This window comes from Gymnoscopelus braueri, assembly GCF_963280865.1.
Source record: "Gymnoscopelus braueri genome assembly, chromosome: 8".
In the NCBI taxonomy this organism is placed as follows: Eukaryota; Metazoa; Chordata; class Actinopteri; order Myctophiformes; family Myctophidae; genus Gymnoscopelus; species Gymnoscopelus braueri.
The window spans coordinates 3,923,602-3,946,574 of NC_137609.1; the positions used below are offsets into that span (position 1 = coordinate 3,923,602).

Genomic DNA, 22,973 nt, shown 5'->3' on the forward strand with positions numbered 1-22,973 from the left:
TATTAAAACAATGCAATTTGATACCTTTAAGATGTTATCCACATAAAAACACTGTAATCATTATTTTATGATCATGTACAGTTTGTTAGTGTGTAAAATTAGTGCTATTTATATACTGATCACCTCAGGACTACCAGGTATGTACCTTATGTATTCCTAAGGACTAAATGTACCTTATGTCTTCCTAAGGACTAACAGGTATGTATGTGTCTTTTGTCTTCCCACAGATCTCCAAGCGTTATAAAGAGTCGTGGACATCCAGTGTTCTGGAAGCAGAAGCTGTTTTGATGGAGAGACGCAAACTGTTTTCCTCTCTAGATGACGCCTCCATCCCAGACACACCCTTCACTCCGCCCCTTTCCAACGCTCCTCCCACGACAAGTCACATGACCAACCGATCCACGTCAACCCTAGCCAATCAAAGCACTTTAAGAAAACCTCCCAGCAGGAACAAGTGTGGGAGTAAATCAGTGAAACATGGCACCTGTAAAAACTCTTCGGTTCAGAACAGTCCTGATGAAGGAGAGTGTCCTTACTCTGACCTCGACTCTGTTCCTAAGATTCTGTGCCCCACGGCTCTCGAACGGCAGATGAAACCGGTCCACAATCCACCTTTGTGTCCCGTGGTGAAAGAGGTGAAGAAGCAGCCGGAGGTTCAGAGCGGCTTGTGGTTTAGCAAAGCAGGGAAAGACAGATGGCCCAAAACCACCAGCGCCACACCGGACCGCACTCTGTTCTGCAAGAGTCCCTGTAAGAAGAAAAGCCAAACATCTGCTGTCAGTAAAAAGATCCCAGTCTCTACTGAAGCCTCCACTGGAACTGCTGGTCTGCCCATTGACCAGTCAGGCTGCTTAGAGAATCAGAAGTCCTCGTTTTCTATGGTGACTAACGTGTTTTCTGACCAATCACAATGTTCAAAAGGTAAAAACACTCCACTCACAAGCAGGACCTCGGGTGTGTTTGGCCAGTCCACTGGCCAACCGGGATTGTCAGAGAATCAAAGAGATCGGGTCTGTGCTGAGATTGGCGTGCCCTCTGAACAATCTGGATATTTCAATAGCAAAATGACTCCAATCACACATGGGACCTCAAGTGTGACTGGCAGGCACATTGACCAATCATTAGGATGGTCAGAGAGCCAAAAGACCCCAGCCTTTGCCGAGATTGACAGGCATTCTGGCCAATTAGAACGTTCAAAGAGTAAAAAGACCCCTGTCACTGCTGGGATGCTAAGTGAAACAGCAAGGGTGGCTGCAAGACTCATTGGCCAATCAGGGACCTCAGGGAAGCCAAATGTCTCGGTCTTTAGAAAGACTTCCATGCAGTCTGACCAATCACAATATTCAAAAGATAAAAAGAAAGACTCCGGTCCTACCGACATGCTTCCTGACCAATCAGCTCTGAAGGGTCCAGTTTTAAATGTTAGTTTCCACAACCAACCTGGTTCTCCAGAGGGATCCAGTGATGAATCTTCTGACCAATCGGAACACTCAGCCAGTAAAAAGTCTCGTAAAAATGTCCCGCTCTCTGAGCAACCAGTACATACAGAGCGTAAAAGGACACTGGCATCCACTATAATTGGCAATTCCATCTGCCAATCAAACTGGTCAGTAAAACAAACAATACCAACCGCTAGTGTGCCTGCGATGAGTTTGAACAAAGTGCAAGGTAAGAAAATCCCAGTGTTCTTTGACGAACAAGAACACTCGGAGAGCAGAATGACTCCACAAACCAATGTGACTGGTGTGCCCTCTGTCCAACCAGCGTGGTCAAAAGGTAAAAGGATCCCGCCCTCCAAAAAGAGATGCATGTCCTTTGACCAGTTAGACAGTGGCCGGCCGGCCATTAGTGTGAACCCTAGTATTGTGTTTGGCATTCCGTCTGGCCAAACAGAACAGTTAGAAAGCAAAACGATACCATCCTCTGCTGTGACAAGCATGTCCCCTGACCAATTAGGCAGCTCGGAACACAAAAGCCCTATCACTAGCCGAACCAATAGTGTTAATGCACTAGGTCTTACTGCTAAGAGTATCCCAGTCTCTGAAATGTCAGCAATTCCCACATTTGAGTCAAAGTCGAAGAATGAAGGACTACGCAAGTCAAATAAACTAGACAAACCCAAGAAAGGCCTACACAAGTCAAATAAACTTCTAGATGAACACAAGAAAAATATACAGAAGTTAAATAAACTTCCAGAGGGACCTAAGGAAATTCTACAGCAGTCAAATAACATTTTAGATGAATCAAATACATTTGTGTCAGGTAACCAATGTCAAGACGATTTGAATAAAGCTGTACCTAAGTCAATGAAGGTTTTATATGAACCCAAGAAAGAGTCCAGGAAGGCTTTAGACAAATTAAATAAAGATCTGAAGGAATCAAAGACATTTCTAGAACAATCCAAGCGGGATCGACACAAGTCAAATAAACACCTGGATGAATCAAATCGAGAATTGCATGATTTCGAAAAGAATATTGATATAATGAATAACGATCGACACGAGTCAACTGACGTCCTAAAAGAATCAAAGAAAGATCTCCATGAATCAAAGAAAATGTTAAACAAACCAAATAAAAATCTACACGAGTCAAAGAGGGTTCTAGATCAATCAAATAAAGATCCACTCGAGTCAAAGGTTATAGACCAATCAAAAAAAGATCCACACGGGTCAAAGGTCCTAGACCAATCACATAAACATCTGCACAAGTCGTCGAAGCTTCTGGACCATTCAATTAAGGATTCACATAAGTCAAAGGTTCTAGACCAATCACATAAAGATCCACATGAGTCAAAGAAGGTTCTAGACCAATCAATTAAGGATTCACATAAGTCAAAGATTCTAGGTCAATCAAATAAAGATCCGCACAAGTCTACCAAGCTTCTGGACCAATCAATTAACAATTCTCATAAGTCAAAGGTTCTAGACCAATCACATAAAGATCCACACGAGTCAAAGAAGGTTCTAGACCAATCAAATAGACATCAACACAAGTCAAAGATTCTAGATCAATCACATAAAGATCCGCACAAGACTACAAAACTTCTAGACCAATCAAATAAACATCCACACAAGTCAAACAAGATTCTAGATCAGTCAAATAAATGCCCACATGAGTCAGAGAAGATTCCAGACCAATCAAACAAAGATGCTCACAAGTCGAAGAAGATTCTAGACCATTCAAATAAAGATTCACTCGAGGCAAATGTTCTAGACCAATCACATAAAGATCCACACAAGTCAAAGAAGGTTCTAGATGAATCAAATAAAGATCCACACAAGTCGAAGAAGGCTCTAGACCAATCCAATAAAGATCTACACGAGTTGAAGAAGGCTCTAGACCAATCAAATAAAGATCTACACAAGTCGAAGAAGGTTCTAGACAAATCAAATAAAGATCCACACAAGTCAAAGGTTATAGACCAATCAAATAAAGATATATACAGGTCGAAGAAGGTTCTAGACCAATCAAATAAACATTCACACAAGTCAAAGGTTATAGACCAATCAAATACAGCTCTACACGAGTCAGAGAAAGCTATAGAACAATCAAATACAGATCAACACAGATCGAATACGTTTCTAAACAAATCAAATAAAGATCCACAGAATGTTTTAGAACAATCTAATACAGATTTAAATGAGACAAAGAAGGTTATAGATCGGTCAAATGAAGAGCCACGCAAGTCAAGGGTTCTAATTCAGTCAAATAAAGATGCACCTGAGTCAAAGAAGGTTCTGGACCAATCAAATATAGATTTACACAAATTGAAGAAAAGTCTAGATCAGTCAAATAAAGATCCACTTCAAATGAAGAAGTTTCTGGAACAATCCAATACAGATCCACAGGAGCTGAAGGTCAAGTCAAATGAAGTTCTAGAGAAATCAAAGGAAGATCACCATGAATCAATTAAAATGTTAAACAAACCATATAAAAGTCCACACGAGTCAAAGAAGGTTCTAGACCAATCAAATAAAGATCCACAGGAGTCACAGAAGGTTCTAGACGAATCAAATAAACATCCACACAAATTGAAGAAAAGAATAGATCAGTCAAATAATGATCCACTTGAGATGAAGAAGCTTCTGGTCCAAACCAGTACAGATCCACAGGAGTTGAATGTCCTAGACCAATCAAATAATCCACACGAGTCAAAGAAGTTTATAAACCAATCAAGTATAGAGCCACGTGAGTCAAAGAAGGTTCCAAACCAGTCAAGTACAGAGTCACACGTAGAGTGGTTTAATGAAGGTCCATTTCAGTCAAAGAAGGTTCTATATCAATCAAATAAAAATCTACATGAGACAGAGAAGGTTGTATGTAGGCCAAATAAAGACCTACATAGCAAAATTATAGATCAATCAAATAATCATCCACATGAGTCGAAAAAACTTCTAGACCAATCAATTAAAGACCCGCATGAGTCGAAGACGGTTCTAGACCAATCAAATAAAGATCCACATGAGTCGAAGACGGTTCTAGACCAATCAAAGAAAGATCCACGTGAACTGAAGAAGGTTCTACGCCAATCAAAGAAATATCTGAAAAAATCAAAGGTTCTAGATCAGTCAAATGAAGATACACCCGAGTCAAAAAAGATTCTAGACCAATCAACTAAAGATCCACAGGATTTGAAGGTCCTAGACCAATTTAATAAACATCCACACAAGTCAAATAAGATTCTAAACCAAGCAAGTAAAGAGCCACATGAGTCAGAGAAGGTTCCTGATCAGTTGATTGAAGATCTAGATGATTCAAAGAAGTCTGTAGATTGGTCTAATAAAGGTCCACTTGAGTCAAAGAAGGTTCTATATCAGTTAAATAAAAACCTGCACAAGACAGAGGCGGTTGTATATAGGCCAAATAAAGACCTACATGAGTCAAACAAAATTATAGGTCAAAAAAATTATCATCCACGTGAGTCGAAAAAACTTCTAGACCAATCAAATAAAGACCCACATGAGTCGAAGATGGTTCTAGACCAATCAAATAAAGATCCACATGAGTCGAAGACGGTTCTAGACCAATCAAATAAAGATCCACATGAGTCGAAGACGGTTCTAGACCAATCAAATAAAGATCCACGTGAATTGAAGAAGGTTCTACGCCAATCAAAGAAATATCCGAAAAAGTCAAAGGTTCTAGATCAGTTAAATGAAGATACACCCGAGTCAAAGAAGATTCTAGACCAATCAACTAAAGATCCACAGGAGTTGAAGGTCCTAGACAAATTAAGTAAACATCCACACAAGTCAAATAAGATTCTAAACCAAGCAAGTAAAGAGCCACATGAGTCAGAGAAGGTTCCTGATCAGTTGAATGAAGATCTAGATGATTCAAAGAAGTCTGTAGATTGGTCTAATAAAGGTCCACTTGAGTCAAAGAAGGTTCTATATCAGTTAAATAAAAACATGCACAAGACAGAGGCGGTTGTATATAGGCCAAATAAAGACCTACATGAGTCAAAGAAAATTATAGGTCAAAAAATTGATCATCCACATGAGTCGAAAAAACTTCTAGACCAATCAAATAAAGACCCACATGAGTTGAAGACGGTTCTAGACCAATCAAATAAAGATCCACATGAGTCGAAGACGGTTCTAGACCAATCAAATAAAGATCCACATGAGTCGAAGACGGTTCTAGACCAATCAAATAAAGATCCACGTGAATTGAAGAAGGTTCTACGCCAATCAAAGAAATATCCGAAAAAGTCAAAGGTTCTAGATCAGTTAAATGAAGATACACCCGAGTCAAAGAAGATTCCAGACCAATCAACTAAAGATCCACAGGAGTTGAAAGTCCTAGACAAATTAAGTAAACATCCACACAAGTCAAATAAGATTCTAAACCAAGCAAGTAAAGAGCCACATGAGTCAGAGAAGGTTCCTGATCAGTTGAATGAAGATCTAGATGATTCAAAGAAGTCTGTAGATTGGTCTAATAAAGGTCCACTTGAGTCAAAGAAAGTTCTATATCAGTTAAATAAAAACCTGCACAAGACAGAGGCGGTTGTATATAGGCCAAATAAAGACCTACATGAGTCAAACAAAATTAAAAGTCAAAAAATTGATCATCCACGTGAGTCAAAAAAACTTCTCGACCAATCAAATAAAGACCCACATGAGTCGAAGACGGTTCTAGACCAATCAAATAAAGATCCACATGAGTCGAAGACGGTTCTAGACCAATCAAATAAAGATCCACATGAGTCGAAGACGGTTCTAGACCAATCAAATAAAGATCCACGTGAACTGAAGAAGGTTTTACGCCAATCAAAGAAATATCCGAAAAAGTCAAAGGTTCTAGATCAGTTAAATGAAGATGCACCCGAGTCAAAGAAGATTCTAGACCAATCAACTAAAGATCCACAGGAGTTGAAGGTCCTAGACCAATTAAGTAAACATCCACACAAGTCAAATAAGATTCTAAACCAATCAAGTAAAGAGCCACATGAGTCAGAGAAGGTTCCTGGTCAGTCGAATGAAGATCTAGATGAGTCAAAGACGTTTGTAGATTGGTCTAATGAAGGTCCACTTGAGTCAATGAAGGTTCTATATCAGTCAAATAAAAATCTACACGAGACAAAGAAGGTTCTACATAGGTCAAATAAAGATCCACATGAGTCACAGAAGGTTCTAGACCAATCAAATAAAGACCCACAGGAGTTGAAGAATGTTCTAGACCGATCAAATAGAGATCCTTTTGAGTCAAAGAAGGTTCCAGATCAGGTAAATATAGATCCACATGAGATGAAGGTCCTAGATCAGTCAAATACAGATTCACATGCATTACAGGAGGTTCTAGATAAGTCAAATACAGATCCACATGAGACAAATAAGATTCTAAACCAATCAAATACAGATCCACTTGAGACAAATAAGATTCTAAACCAATCAAATACAGATCCACTTGAGACAAATATGATTCTAAACCAATCAAATACAGATCCACTTGAGGCAAATAAGATTCTAAACCAATCGAATACAGATCCACTTGAGCCGAAGACGGTTCTAGATCAGTCAAATACATTTCCACACAAGTTGAAGAAAGTTTTAGATCGGTCAAGTGAATCTCCAGTTGAGTCAAAGACATTTAACAAGGAATCAAAGAAAGTTCTAGAAGAGCAGCCGTCCCACCTCCCTGCAAGCAACCGTCTGATGAGCCATGCCCTTCAGGCCATGGAGGACGCTCAGCAGGAGAGGAAGAGAATCAAACTAGCAAACACTTCATCTTGTAGACAGGAAACCAAAACATCTGGGGGTGAGACACCTCCATTTCCCTCTATGTTTTCTGATTCCAATGACTCTGAAGATGAGATCAAGAGTGAGGATGAAGACCTGTTGATATCCCATACTCCACCCATGGACTTCATCCCCCTGACCTCCAGAGCCACGGCAAAGAAGGAAACCTGCCCTTCTGAATTATCCTCCTCTTCTTCTCCTCCGTCGCCCTTTTCTTTCTTGAGCGATTTCAAAAACCTGGAGGAGGTCTCCTTCCAGTCTGTGATCGACAAGAGCGATGGAAAACCGCTGTTGTTCAAACCAGACACCAGCTACAAGTTCAGCACCTTCCTGATGCTTCTCAAGGACGTCCACGACACCAGAGAGCGAGACGGGGCTCCGCTGGAGTTGGAGATCGGTCCTCCAAGTGCCCACGTTAAGGAAGAGCCTTCGTCCATACCCTCCTCTGCAACGGAGAATACATCTACAGCGGCCCTGGATCAACACCAACGCCTCGCTAGCAGCAGCTGTCCCCGTGAAGACTTGAAGGACATCTCTGAGCACCGGAAGAGTTCTCAGACAGAACTCACACACACTGAAGCCAACAGAAAACCTTCTAAAAGAGCAGCCCGGAGCAGAAAGAGCAGCACGTTGTCTGGTAGAAAGAAGCCCAATAGAAGCAGCAGAGTGCCTTGTCGTTCACCCAGGCCAGGGCCTGACGTCCTGGGTGTGGAAGCTGTGAACTCCTGGGAAAGAGCGGGCCAGGGTGGAGGGAGTGATCCCGGGCTGAGGGCCCAGGGTGGAGGGAGTGACGCTGGGCCCAGGGCCCAGGTTGGAGGCAGTGATCCCGGGCTAAGGGCCCAGGGTGGACGGAGTGACGCCGGGTTGAGGGCCCAGGATGGAGGGAGTGACGCCGGGCTGAGGGCCCAGGGTGGAGGGAGTGACGCTGGGCTGAGGGCCCAGGGTGGAGGGAGTGACGCCGGGCTGAGGGTGGAGGAGCAGAGCTGTAGTGGAGTACAGGAGAAACTACTGAACATTGTGCCTTTGGAGAAGAAGTCTGACTGCCTTCCGTCTTCTCAGTCAAAGACCCAGACCAGTGGCAGCTCAACAGAGAACACTGCAGGAAGCCAGGGGGCTCCTATGGGTAATGATCCTTTGGCTTCTATTTTGACTTAAAGAAGTTGTTCTCAGAGTGGGGGTCCCCCAGGAGTCCTTGGGGGGGTTTCAGGGGGTCCCCAGCTTAAGTAGTTGGGAAATAGGAACCAATTGGACCATTACACATGTCTGTATCTCCAAGAGTGTATGCATTTGTACACTCTTAAACATGACAATTACACACGCCATGAAGCATTCAATTTATGGAGATTGTTGTTTTTGTTGCATTCCTAAGCCACTAATTTCATTACTAGCGGAAAGATGCTAATGTATCCGGTAGGAGACTCAAAGGAGTCTTTTTGAGTCTCCTACCGGAAATACACCCGGTCCTCAAATTAGTGGCTCAGGAATGGGTAAAAAACAAAAAAAACTCTGTGAATTCAAGGCTTCATGGGGTGTGTAATTGATAGAAAATAAGTGAAGTATTCCTATACTTAATAGTTATGGGGTCTTAAGAGTTATGGACCATTGCAGTGGTCTGGCCTGCTTATTGAACATGGTTCACTGTATACCTGACTTTACTGTTATTGAATACCTGACATTACTGCCATCCATTCTCCAAAGAATACCGTACATTCTTTGGTCTTCTAAGACAATGTTTTCGATTCATGTCAGAACAATATGAAATTCAGATTCTAGGAACTAACTTGAAACTTACTAGAGATGGAAATGCTGCCCACTTAATATGACTGTCCGTCTTATTTTTATCAAAGTTATATTATTATTGTGTTTTAATGGATTTTAAAGAACAGATTTCTAAAAAGCTTGATTTGCAAAAGAAATTCAAATGTCAGTGACCTTTTAACCTTGTCTAACACCGAATCAATTCTTCAGGTAAGTTTTTAAGGTTTTAATGAATTTGGACATGTATTTAACCACTTGAACCCAAGTGTCCCTATTCTGGGCCGAATTTCCAGCGAAAATAGCCAATCTACAAGCTCACTGTGAGCTTGTAGATTGGCTATTTTCGTTGAAGAGATGTGTTTTTTTTAATCATCATTTTAAGATAAATAAACACCTTATATGTCTTTGTTGGGAACCGCCTTCCATTTCGACATCCCGCCACTCCGACTACGTGGCTTCCGCGTACGGTTAGCTAGTAATGTCGGAAAAATTACATGTACAGTAACCGTCTTTGTTTACAGCAAACAAACGCATCAGGAAGCCCAGCAAACGACTCATTGAATGGACTGAAGAATACGAGCAGATCTTCAACCCCAGGAAGAAACCCAAAAGACAGGTAGGAATTGGAAAACACAATAATAATAATAATAATAATAATAATAATAATAATAATAATAATAATAATAATAATAATAATAATACAAATACAAATACAAATACAAATAAATAATAAATGAGCAGATCTTCAACCCCAGGAAGAAACCCAAAAGACAGGTAGGAATTAGAAAACACAATTATAATAATAATAAAAATAATAATAAATAACAATAAATGAGCAGATCTTCAACACCAGGAAGTAACCCAAAAAACATAAAAACATAACAAACACATTAGTTTGTTTTCACTCTTTTAGAGAGTATCTATTTCTATTTCATCTCTTGATTTCACCAGAGAGCAATGTGCATGTCTACTCAGCTAATATTCCTTATTTTATTTAACGCTGTGAAGAGTTTACTTTACTTTATTTGTTTATTTAGACAGGACAGAGCATATTAATGAACGTCACATGGACGTAAATACACCGGATTTAGCAAAGATGCTAATTTTCATCCGCAGTCCTCACAGAAAACAGAAAAACAGAAAAACAATAACATCAGAAAACAGACAAACGGTGAAATACAATTACATTACATCACATAGCCTAAAAAAAACTAAAATATGATCACAAATGGTTGCAGCTTTGGTTTTCAAGCAACCATCTTTTCACATTGAATTTAAAAGATGGAAATGTAGCACAATCCCTTATATGTAGAGGAAGGCCATTCCATGCTACACAACCCTGTACTGAGAGGACATTTTGACCGAAGGTTGTTTGCCGGTGCGGCACTTCACAATCTCCTCGAGTGGTTGCTCTGGTACTGATTCCTCTTTCAGGCTTCCTTTTAATGAATTCCCTTAGGGGGGGCGGGCACAGACCATGTAAGGTCTTGTATATGACCCCAACCTGTTTGAACTTTTTGAAATTGTCGAAGCTAAAAAAATTGAGCCTCCTGAGTATGTTACAATGATGATAAGAGTGAGGCTTCCTGTCAAACACCTTGAGCGCACTTTTGTAGAGCTGTTCGATGGGTTTTAGGATCGTCACGCCTGTGCAAGACCAGTTTGTAAAACAGTACTCAATGTGTGATAGGATCATACAGTGAAGATACGATCTGGCAGCTCCAACTGTCAGGAAGGGTCTAATTTGTTTAAAATTTTGAAGGTTGAATTTAATCGTATTTGTGACTTTCTTCACATGTTTTTTAAAAGTTAGGGTTGAGTCTAGTATGACTCCGAGGTACTTGAACTCTGGGACAAGTTCAAGTTCCTCCCCACCCAGAAACACATTTGAGGACTCCAACACAACTGGTCTTTTGGAGAAGGCCATGCAGACTGTCTTTTTGGCATTCAGGAGCAGACATGAATCTATAAGCCAGTCTTGAATGCTTGTCAGAGCTGAGGTTAAGATTATTGACACCTCTGCATAGCTTTTACCATGGGCAAGTACAACGGCATCATCTGCATACATCTGGACATGTAGATTTTTACATACTTCAGGTAGGTCATTTATGTACAGTGAGAACAGAATTGGACCTAGTATTGAGCCCTGGGGGACACCGACCGAACAGGTGTGGTAGGGGGATTTAACACTGTTTAGACTGACACACTGTTTTCTGGTGGATAGATAGGAACTAAACCATTGTATAGCTTCTGGGGAAAAATTAAAATGTGTTAATTTGGACAGGAGGACCTGGTGACAGACGGTGTCAAACGCCTTCTTGAAGTCCAGGAACACCGCCATTGCACAGGGAGCTCTGTTCAAAGCACATTTCAATTTTTCTATGAATAGGCAGTTTGCTGATTCAGTGGAGTGAAAGGCCCGAAACCCAAACTGCATGGGATGCAGTGGGGTGTGGCCTTTGTCTAGATGTTTGATGATAGATTTGACAATCCACTTTTCAGCCACCTTTGATATAACTGGTAGGATGCTTATGGGTCTATAATTTGATATTTCAGTTTTAGCGCCAGATTTGTAGATTGGTGTTATTACAGCAACTTTCCATTGAGGAGGAACAGTGCGTTGTCTGATGGACAGATTTACCAGATGTGTGATCGGTGCCACCAGAGCATCTGCATTTGTTTTTAAAAAGTTTGTATCGAGCCCATAGGCATCCTTGGCTTTTGATGCTTTTAGTGATTTGATGATGTTTGCCACCTCGGTTTCCGTAATTTCCTCCAGATTGAAGATGGGGAGGTCTTTTTGGACAGGGCGGGGTACAAACTTTGATGGATTAAACATTTGTGTTATTTCTTTGACAGAGTTTAGAAAAAACATAATTAGGGTACTAGCAAGGGTTTGGGGATCTTTCACCAGGGCGTTGTCTATTTTTAGTTCTAAGCTATTATTGTTCTGTTTGTAGTATTTCCCTGTCAGTTTGTTTATGCACTCCCAGACTTTCTTACCATTTCCTTTTGCACTCTCTATGATATAGGTGTAAAATTTTGCTTTTGCCTTCCTTAGGAATTGGGTGACTTGGTTTCGTACATGGGCAAATTTCTGCCTGTCCGTTGTTTAACCAGATTTTAATGACTGTTTAAGCATTATATCTCTTTTTTTCATAAGAGCTCTACAATTTTCATCAACCCAGGGTAGGGTAATTTTTTGCCCTTTCCTTTGTCTCCTCCTCCTGGTGAAAGATTCCATTACACTTTGTATTTTGGACAATAAAATACTGCATCCCATTTCAATATCATCACCACATGTGTAGATGTCATCCCACTCAACCCTTTTTAGGGCAACCTCAAAGCTGTGATTCTTTGGGATGGTGCTGACCATTGGTTGGGGCTGGGTTTTACTGAACCGTTGTTTTGAAAGTTTTCTGGCAAAAAATATTATATTATGGTCTGACAGACCTGTTAGGAAATTATATGTTTTGGTGATTCTTTCCACTTTGTTGGAAAACAGTAAATCAATTCTAGTTGCTGAGTGGCTAGTGATTCTCGTAGGCTGCTCTATCATTTGAGTGAGATTGTAGTAATCTGTTATTTGTTTGAGATTTTTCCTAATCTTCTTGTCATCCCAATTTACATTTATGTCACCAATTAATATTACCTCTTTGTTAAAGTCACAGGCTGTCAGAATAGATTTTAGTTGCTCATAGACTTCAACCTTGGCTGATGGTTGGCGGTATAAACAGATTAAGGTAAAAGACATCTCAGCTGAGAGTGTGATTTCCACACCGACACACTCTGCCTTGATCTCATTTGGCCATGTAATCTGTCTACACTCCAAGCTGCTTTTTACATAAAGCAGGGCCCCCCCACCCTTCCCTGTTGTACCTCTGTCCCGTCGGAAGACATTGTACCCGGGCATGCTTACTAGAGCATCTGGGGATGATTGGTTCAACCAAGTTTCCGTCAGTCCCAAACAGTCAATGTTTAAATTTACAAGCAGGTTTTCAATTTCACTTTTTTTGTTCTTCATACTCCGAATGTTTAAGTGGCCGCAAAACAGCCCTTTTGGTTTGCACCAGGGGTCCCACACAGTTTTAGCTTGATTCTGAGTCTGAAAAATATTGGTGGATCTGTGCTTTTTGAATACCGGGTTCCTGTGTTTTACCTTGGTGGGAGGTTTCGACGTGGGGGGAGGGGGGGTTGGGGCTTGAGGAGGTGTTATGCCTTGGTCCTGGGGGGATGGGGGTGATGTAGGCCCGGTGTCCAGTGGCCCAGCTCCGCAGCAGAGACTTTTGGGCTCGATGGTGGTCCCGCTGTCCTGCCCCGTACTTCCGGATATGGTGGTGGTTCCGTACTCACGGGGCAGTGGTGGATGGTTGTCCAGTGGCCCAGCTCCGCAGCAGAGACCTCTGGGCTCGACGGTGGTCCCGCTGTCCTGCCCCGTACTTCCGGATATGGTGGTGGTTCCGTACTCACGGGGCAGCGGTGGATGGTTGACCAGAACTAGAGGTCCGGCTCCGACCCAGAGACCTCCAGACATGGCGGTGGACCTGTTGTTGTCCCGCCCCGTACTTCCAGACATGGCGGTGGTTCTGTACTCACGGGGCGGTATAGGTCTTGCTGGGTCGATCCCAAGTAGCCTCCTGAAAACCGGGGGGGGTAGGTGAAGCCATGCGAGCAACTCGTTGGCAGCTTGGTGTGGCTGCAGAGGCCGTGCGAGCCAAGCTAGCGTTTGTAGCCAGCTGTTGTTGTTGTTGTTAGCCCCTGTAGCATTAGCTCCATTGAGTTCCGTCGAGTCTCCCAGAGCCGGATTTGGACCGGGACAGGGGTGGATGTCCCCTGACAGCAGCAGGCATATCGAGATAAAGATTCTGCGGTCTCCGCTTCCCTTCACAATGAGTGGTCGCCATGCACGCCGTAGCAGTTTATCATAAGTCGCAGCATATCCAAAGCCAGGGTGTTTGGCTGCCGTTTTGTCCTCGTCCGGAATATAGAAGTTCGGCAGGTTCAACTTTAGCTTCGGTTCACTCACTTAGTTTATCTGGCACATCACAGCTTTACAGTATTATTATCATTATTATTATTATTATTATTAAGGTTTCGAGGCCTATCAGGCTCGAAGCCGTTTCGGTCGCTTTTTACGAAACTCGGCAATATGGTAGAGGGCTATGCCAAACGGCGAAGACCCGAAACTCCCAACCATTGGCCAAAGGGTGGCGCTGTAGCACTCAATTGAAATATGCCAACTTTGAACAGGTACAACTCATGCCCTGTTTGACCTAGAGTGAAACTTCGATACACACATGCGTCTCCTCATGCCTAACAACTTTCACATTTTGACTTTTGACCTCTGACCTTTAGATCTCCCACCATTTTCTAAGTGAAAATATTAAGCTTTTATGAGCCAATTAATATTGCAGTTTTATGACAATTATTCGTCTGCCCCAACACGTTCATGCAGACTCACATTTGTTTGAAACTTTGCAATAAAGTAGAGGGTCATTCCAAGTATCACTGAAACCAATCTTACTCTAATTGGTCAAAGGGGGGTGCTATAGCAATTTTTTTTAAATGCAAACTTTAAACATGCAAAAGTCATGCCTCGTTTGGCCGACAGCCATTAAACCTGCTTACACATGTGCCTTGACTCATGAGGAACACATCTATCACTTTGACCAGTAAGCTCCGCCCTTAGATTGTCTGCATTTTTGAGCAGTTTGAAAAACATTTAAACCCAGGATTTCTGAGCAATTTGCGTGAAAGTGTGTCATCTGTGTGAACTCCCTTTTCACCAGTTCAGGTCTGTTGGTCCAATGGCTTAATCATCTGCCTTGAGACCACAGGGTCGCCGGTTGAAATCCCACCTCATGCAGACTTCATCTCAATTGCATTGCACACAACATGACTGTATCAATGAATACATGTGCAATTGTTAAAGATAACAGGAAATGCTTATTTGAAAGTAGTTATTTTCAATGTATGACGTACTTAATTCGCCCTTTTGTTTTGTTGGATTCTCCTTTCTCACTGTCTGAGGCTGTGGATTGAATAGCTTGATCAGTAGAGTGTGAGCCTCATGTGCTGAAGGTCCCCGTTTCAAACCCCACTCATTACAGTTTACATTTAAATTGCATTGTACAAAACATGACCCTGTTAATTCAGACATGTGCAATTTTTTAACAATAACATGAAATGCTTTTTTGAGAGTAGTTTTTTTTTGTATGACATACTTACTTGTGAAAATAGCCGATCTACAATCTCACAACTTTTCAGATAGCAACGTGTAGTTAGCTTGTAGATCGACTATTTTCACTAGTTTCCATTCCGAGGAGACAAAAAAAAAACTTTATTGGTAAATGTTTTGTGAACCAGTGATCTACAGTAGTTAGCGAAACAGAGGCTTGGTTCATAACGGACGGAAAAACCTATAGATATCAACAGACACCATCAGGGAGGCCATATCTCTAGTTCAATGAGAAGAGAGGCAGCCTGTGAATCCATAGGTCGCTGGTTCAAATATTTAACTTTAAGTGCCCAATGCCACGCTATTGGCCATGGCCATTTAAAGGGTAGCAACATTAACAAACAAATGAGTCTATACCTGTAACAATGCTCTATACACCAGGGAACCAGATTACTCATATGCAGTGTTGCCTTTGCCAAGATTCAATCCCATGACCTTGCGGTTCAGAGTCAAGAGCTCTTCCAACTGAGCTACCCAGACACAAGACACAATATACATTTGATGAACGTGCAACTTTTACACAACAATTTTTTTTTACATGACTCTCCGATTTAATCAAAAAATCTAAGCTGTGTGATATATACATTTTGAGTTAATACCATTAATATCAACCCATGTCCCTCTGCACTCTAGCAATTAGTGCACCTGGTGATACCTAGCCTGTCAGTCATTGGCTCCTCAATGGTGCTGAAAAGTGTACATGTACATTTACTCAAGTACCAATACAAGTGCTTACAAAGCACAGTACAATTTTGAGGTACTTTTACTTTCCATTTGTGTTACTTTACTACAATTACAGCATATGACAGCTTTAGTTACTTGTTACTTTGCAGATGTAATTATTAATACAACACCTACAGTAACCACATACAGCCGATCTACAATGTGACGCGTTATGAGCTTATATGTATATAATGAGCAACCCATGCTGTATGATAACTTACCACACATGAAATCCAATTCTGTCTATCCAATAGCTCAGTCAGTACTGCGGCCATAGCTGAGTGGTTAGTGAGCCCGCCTAGAGAGCCAGAGGCCCTGGTTGCCCCAGGTACGATTCCAGGCCAGGCCAGCAAATGTGTCGATGAAATGAAATTTGTCCCTGAGCAAGACTCTTAACCCCTAATTGCTCACAGGCCCTCATTGGAAACAAGACTGCAAGGACTTTCATGAACGGACCTGTTAAAGGAATTATCCTTATCCTTTACACTGTCTACCCGCAAGTCTATAGGTCCCTGGTTCAAACCCCAATTTAACCAGTCCAAATATAATTTACTGAACAAAAATCATGACTTTGTTAATTAATGCATTTTCACTTCTTCTCTCTCTCTCACTGCCCCTCTCTCTCTCTCTCTCTCTCTCTCTCTCTCTCTCTGCCTCTCTCTCTCCCTCTCTCTCTCTAACTGCCTCTCTCTCTCTCTCTCTCTCTCTCTCTCTCTCTCTCTCTCTCTCTCTCTCTCTCTCTCTCTCTCTCTCTCTCTCTCTCTCACACACTCTCTCTCTCTCTTTCTCTCTCTCTCTCTGCCTCTCTCTCTAACTGCCTCTCTTTCTCTCTTTCTCTCTTTCTCTCTTTCTCTCTTTCTCTCTCCCTCTTTCTCTCTCTCTCTCTCTCTCTCTCTCTCACTCTTTCTCTCTCTCTCTCTCTCTCTCTCTCTCTCTCTCTCTCTCTCTCTCTCTCTGCCTCTCTTCCTCTCGCTCTCTCTCTCTCTCTCTCTCTCTCTCTCTCTCTCTCTCTCTCTCTCTCTCTCTCTCTCTCTCTCTCCCCCTCCCTCTCTCTCTAACTGCCTCTCTTTCTCTCTCTCGCTCTCTCGCTCTCTCTCTCTCTCTGCCTGCCTCTGCCTTATCCCTCGAAACTGCTTATTGCTGCTTGTAGCTATATTTATTATTATTATTATTATTATTATTATTATTATTATTATTATTATTACATGTAGTAGTAGTAGTAGTAGTAATATTATTATTATTATACTTTCCTTTCCTAACGTTGTAAGGAGTTTATCTTTACAGATATCTAAAAGGGGGGAGTAAAGGTTAAACGTTTTTATTGTGAAAAATATGCATGACACTCTACATTGTACTGAAGAGTTAAAGGCTTTTATTGTGAAACACATTCATGACACTATATTTTGCTGACGAGTTAAAAGCTTTTATTGTGAAACGTGTTCATAACACTTTACACGCTCTCTCGGTTTTATGTCCACTTGACCAGTGGTGACTGTGTGTGTGTGTGTGTGTGTGTGTGTGTGTGTGTGTTCTCTTTTTCTGTCTTTAGTTTATTTTACTCTCTCTCTCTCTCTCTCTCTCTCTCTCTCTCTCTCTCTCTCTCTCTCTCTCTCTCTACTGGTTCAGTGAATTTAAGAGTAAAATAAATTGTCTTACAGTAAACTCTTTCTCATTGGTTTTCTTAGGCCACTGCTCCCAACAACAATAAAGCAGAGGAATCTCTATTGGACAAGGACACACGTGACCACGCCCCCTTGAACTCACATCCTGAAACTCAGACTCCACCCCCTGAGGAAATCACTTCAGTCACATACTCTGAACTACAAATACGACCAACAGAGAACTCAGCTTCCCAAGAAGCACCAGAACTACAAATACAACCAACAGAAAACTTGATTTCCCAAGATGCACCGGTGCTTTCCATTGACACTCTGACCCCTCCCCCTGATGCTGAGCCAACTGAAGGCCTCATCAAAGACAGCGGTGAGATTTTACATTAAATATGAATTTCTTTATGATTTAGTAATAATAATAATACTACAAATAATAATAATATTTTTTCCAGGAAGTGCTTCCCTCCTGGACAGGAGGAGGAAACGGAAGAGGAAGCCGACACAGAAGATTATAGATTATTGTATGGAGACTTCAGGACCAAAGAAGAAGAAGGTACTGTGTGTGTGTGTGTGTGTGTGTGTGTGTGTGTGTGTGTGTGTGTGTGTGTGTGTGTGTGTGTGTGTGTGTGTGTGTGTGTGTGTGTGTGTGTGTGTGTGTGTGTGTGCGCGTGCACACACATGCGTGCGTGTGATTGTATGCTTTGACAGTTCCTTTGTCTTCCAGGTGAGGGCGCTGAAGATCCTGGCAGCAGATCTTAATGTTGATTCAGGTCAGTCTCAATTTGCTTTATTTTCAAACCTATCGTTAGCGATGTATCATTAACAATAACTGTTACAACATTGCTGTTATATCATTACTTCTGTAATATTACTGTTGTTACAGTCATTGTTACATGTTGCTGTTGTAATATTACTTTCATATTGTTACTGCTGTTACAGCTACTGTTACAACATTACTGTTGTAACAGTTACTACTGTGCTTTACCATAGTGTTGTGTTGGAGCAGTATACTGGACTGGACCATAGTAAATGATAAATGGTGCATTTATATAGCACTTTTATCCAAAGCACCTTACATAGATTGTGCATTACATTCACCCATTCACACACAAATTCATACACCTATGGCGGAGGAAACCATGCAAGGCACCAACCTGCTCATCGGGAGCAATTAGGGGTTCAGCGTATAGCTCAAGGACACTTCGGCACTAACTCTGTGTTGTGTTGGAGCAGTAAACTGGACTGGACCATAGTGTTGTGTTGTTGGAACAGTAAACTGGACTGGACCATAGTGTTGTGTTGTTGGAACAGTAAACTGGACTGGACCATTTAGTGACACAGCCCTTACTGTCCCGTTATGCTGTGTGTTTCTAGATCTGCTATTTTGGCGAGAATGTTCGACCCAGAATAGCAATGCTGGGGTCATGTGGTTAATCTGCTTAATCGCACGCACGCACACACACACACACGCGCACGCACGCGCACGCGCGCGCACACACACACACACACACACACACACACACACACACACACACACTTTATTTATGTCCACATAAGCGATACAATACAAGGACACACATATTTACAAGGTGCTGTAAAAATGCTAATCTTGGACAAGTACCTACACACCCTTCAGAGATACAAGGAACAGCATCTTTGCCATATTTGTGGTGTGATGCAAACAATGAGGTACATGGGCGGAGGGAAACCAGAGGGAAAGGTTGAGTCTGGTGGGAAGGATCTGTAACCTGGCTTTTACTGTAAAAGTGATAATGTCCTCATTGAGTGCAGTGTTCCTTAGAAATGAATGGGAAACAGAGTGATCAGCAGAGGGAACACAAACCAGTTTTCCCTGAAGTTTAAGTCTAGTCCAGTGTTGTTGTTGCTGATGTTGAAACAGATCCAGCAGGGTCCGCCGAGCACCTGTATATGGTGAGTGTGTCCACTGTAGGTCACTGTTGCTCTAACAGAGGTGAGGGGGTCAGTTATTATGTCCTCAGAGACCCTCACAGTCTCCGAGTTAGACCGCACCCACTCCAGGGACACTCCAGTTTGGACACAGAGATCGTTCAATAAACTCCAAAGCCTGGGGAGCGAGTGTCCAGTTTCCCACTGGGTTTCCTTTTGAACCCAAGGAAGTGGGGCTCTGACTCCCTGGCTAACGGAACCTTGCGTCTCCTTAGATCAAGGAACAGGGAAGATCTGGCCCAGCTCCCTAACATCCCTGTCATCGTTATTCAGCATGCTTAATAGATGGGATATGCGCATGCTGATATAAGTCCACGACACATTGGGTACACCCAGCCCTCCCCCAATGAGGATGGAAAATGAGTCAGGGCAAACCACTTACGTACTAAGCTCACTGTTCTGTTGTTCACACACACACACACACACACACACACACACACACACACACACACACACACACACACACACACACACACACACACACACACACACACACACACACACCACTAACCCAGCTGTCCCCCCCCCCAGCTGATGAAGCTCAAGCTGCAGTCTCCTCCGCTCCTCCAGGGGGCTCCACCTCACCTGTCCCATGTACCGCCACGCAGACGGGGTCTCCCGCGCAGGAGAGCAGGGGTCTGGAGGAGAAGGATGAGTCAGAGGTCAGATGTCTTTCAATTCATAATGTGTTCATATTTATTGTAATTTATTATATACTGTATAATATTATAATATTGTTTTCAAGGGGGTCCCCAGCTAAAGGATTGATAGTTCGTTCTTCCTGCCTATTTTTGAACCAGTTCCGAGTGTTTCGACTGAAAATGAGTTGGTTCCAAACCCTAAAAGTTTGTTCAGAACGGGAACCACAAAATTGGTGAACTGTGACGACATACCTGGGTGTGTCAATAATCAGTAGGTTGGAAGATGGAAGACACTGATGTGATATGCAGTGGTGAAAAGTAACTAAGTACATATACTCAATACTTACTATCTAGTAGAAAGCACCAAGGTTCCAAGAATCTAGAACGGCACTGGTTCTAGAACCAAAGTTATTTTGGTGGAAAAGGAACCTGAGAGTGTACAAATGGAACCATGTGGGTCACACATCAATGTTTACTAGTGAACATCACCTCACGGTCAGACATTTAATGGACTGGTGTATCCAATCACATCAGAGATTAATGTAAACAAACAGCAGGCATCCATATATGGTAAGATCAGGCTAACCATCAGAACTTTTATCATTTTGGCAAAAGATGCCGAAGACCAAAGAAAATGTGACTTCATTGTGTGTGTGTGTGTGTGTGTGTGTGTGTGTGTGTGTGTGTGTGTGTGTGTGTGTGTGTGTGTGTGTGTGTGTGTGTGTGTGTGTGTGTGTGTGTGTGTGTGTGTGTGTGTTGTCCTCAGGTTCTCTTGGACAACAGTTTCTTGTGTCGGAGGGAGGAGTCATTGCTGGGTGACGACTCGCTGCAACCAATCAGGAAGATCATCGGAGACCGAGGAGGCCCCGCCTCCATGAAGGAGAGCATCTGTCAGGTTAGACAGGCCTGGAATTTCATTGTTTTAGGGGCAAGGTCACTTAAGTTTTGAGGTCACAAAGGTCAAATGCCAGGGCAGAAGGTCTGTCTCTCCTACACGGTCTCCTTCTCAGCTGTCCTACTGTCTGTCTCTCCTACACGGTCTCCCTCTCAGCTGTCCTACTGTCTGTCTCTCCTACACTGTCTCCCTCTCAGCTGTCCTACTCAGGGCCGCATTAACCGCGGAACTTAGTGGAACTTGTGTTCCACGGCCTGAGCCTGCAGGGGCCCTGTGTGAATTATGTATTTAAAAATATATATATTATTGTAAAAAAATAAATAATTTATATTATTTTATTATAATATTATATATATTATTCTTCTTATTATTTATAAAAATGTATATATTCGGGCCCTGCTGTGTGAATTATATATATTTAGAAACATATGTTGCTTTATTTTTAATGTTGCGCGGCAGAACAGATTCAAACCTCTTGCATACCGTTGCTGGTACTGATGTGTCACTTCTACTTCCTGTAAGTAGACAAAAAAATAAAACTACTGTCGACTAATCTTTACAAGCGGCTCTTATTTTGAAATCCTCCGTTTTTATGGTAAGTTTGTTTCTGTTAACCAGTATGAGTCTGCTATCATGGTCTGTGACCGCAACACAAATAAACAAGAACCATGTGGATTAAACGCAAGATTTGGGCCAACGTTCATATTATTTACGATATGAAAACCAGCTCCTGTGACTTAAACATTGTACAAACTTTGGAAGTGCCGTGCATTAAACTCTTTGAACCTCGGCGCAGCATGGTGAGTTAACCTGACAATGAAGATGTGTGTGCGTGTGTGTGTTTGTTTGAAGTAGACTGTATCTCACGTGCTGTGTTTGAATAATGTAGCTCACGGTTGTTAATGTCATCTCTGTCTGTCTGTCTGTCTGTCTGTCTGTCTTAGTGCTACCATAATGTACACTGTGAAAATCTAAATGACATATTCTTAATACATTTGTACTGTGCAAATAGCTGAATAGGATGGGTATAGGTCTACGCTGTATTTTAACATCAGTCGGTCATAATGGTGAGCCATAATATTATTTTCTGAGGTGGTAAAAAGGTTGAGAACCACTGCGGTAGAATTCAAGAGGTCTTTTTACTTTAACTTTTCAAGTACATTTCAGAGCCTGTACTTTTGTACTTTTACTTGAGTAATTAGTTGAATGAGTACTTTTACTAAAGTCGCTTTTTACATAAGTAAATGTATCTGAGGCTACTTCTACTTTAAGTGAAGAAAGTGAGTAGTACTTTTACCATCTCTGCTGAGTATTGTTTTCTCAATTCTAAACTTGAATTGTTTAATTTCTTATGAAGAATAAGAAAATAAATATGAAACATTTGTTACCCATCTCATCACCATATGTCTAGTAGGCTACGACTGTAATGACCATAAAGTAACCTCCTTAATAATAAATGTAATTTGTAATGATAGACACTGTAGTCATAGCATAGACTGAAGTTGGAAAGGCTCTGCCCAGTGCCTGTGTCAGCACCGATCGTGCTGGCGGTGGCACGTGCACCAAACGCACGTGCGCGTGAACGCACCCAATATTGTCCGATTAATGTTGAGGGGGGGCCTTTGATTTGGTGTAGTTCCACGGCCCTGAGGGGCCTTAATGCGGCCCTGGTCCTACTGTCTGTCTCTCCTACACTGTCTCTCTCTCAGCTGTCCTACTGTCTGTCTCTCATACACTTTCTCTCTATGCTGTCCTACTTTCTGTCTCCTTCTCAGCTGTCCTACTGTCTGTCTCTCCTACACTGTCTCCCTCTCAGCTGTCCTACTGTCTGTCTCTCCTACACTGTCTCTCTCTCAGCTGTCCTACTGTCTGTCTCTCCTACACTGTGTCTCT

The 22,973-nt window shown here is 42.0% G+C and overlaps 1 protein-coding gene across 1 annotated transcript in view; it reads left to right on the forward strand.

Moving 5' to 3' along the window:
* Positions 1 to 22,973, forward strand: part of nsd1b (nuclear receptor binding SET domain protein 1b) — a 56,268-nt gene that overhangs the window by 11,140 nt on the left and 22,155 nt on the right. Inside the window, exons 5-11 of the mRNA XM_080435134.1 lie at positions 228 to 8,367; positions 9,524 to 9,618; positions 17,649 to 17,946; positions 18,029 to 18,129; positions 18,301 to 18,346; positions 20,076 to 20,206; positions 20,952 to 21,080. Coding sequence (XP_080291260.1) covers positions 228 to 8,367; positions 9,524 to 9,618; positions 17,649 to 17,946; positions 18,029 to 18,129; positions 18,301 to 18,346; positions 20,076 to 20,206; positions 20,952 to 21,080 — 8,940 coding nt within the window. The remainder of the gene's footprint in view (positions 1 to 227; positions 8,368 to 9,523; positions 9,619 to 17,648; positions 17,947 to 18,028; positions 18,130 to 18,300; positions 18,347 to 20,075; positions 20,207 to 20,951; positions 21,081 to 22,973) is intronic.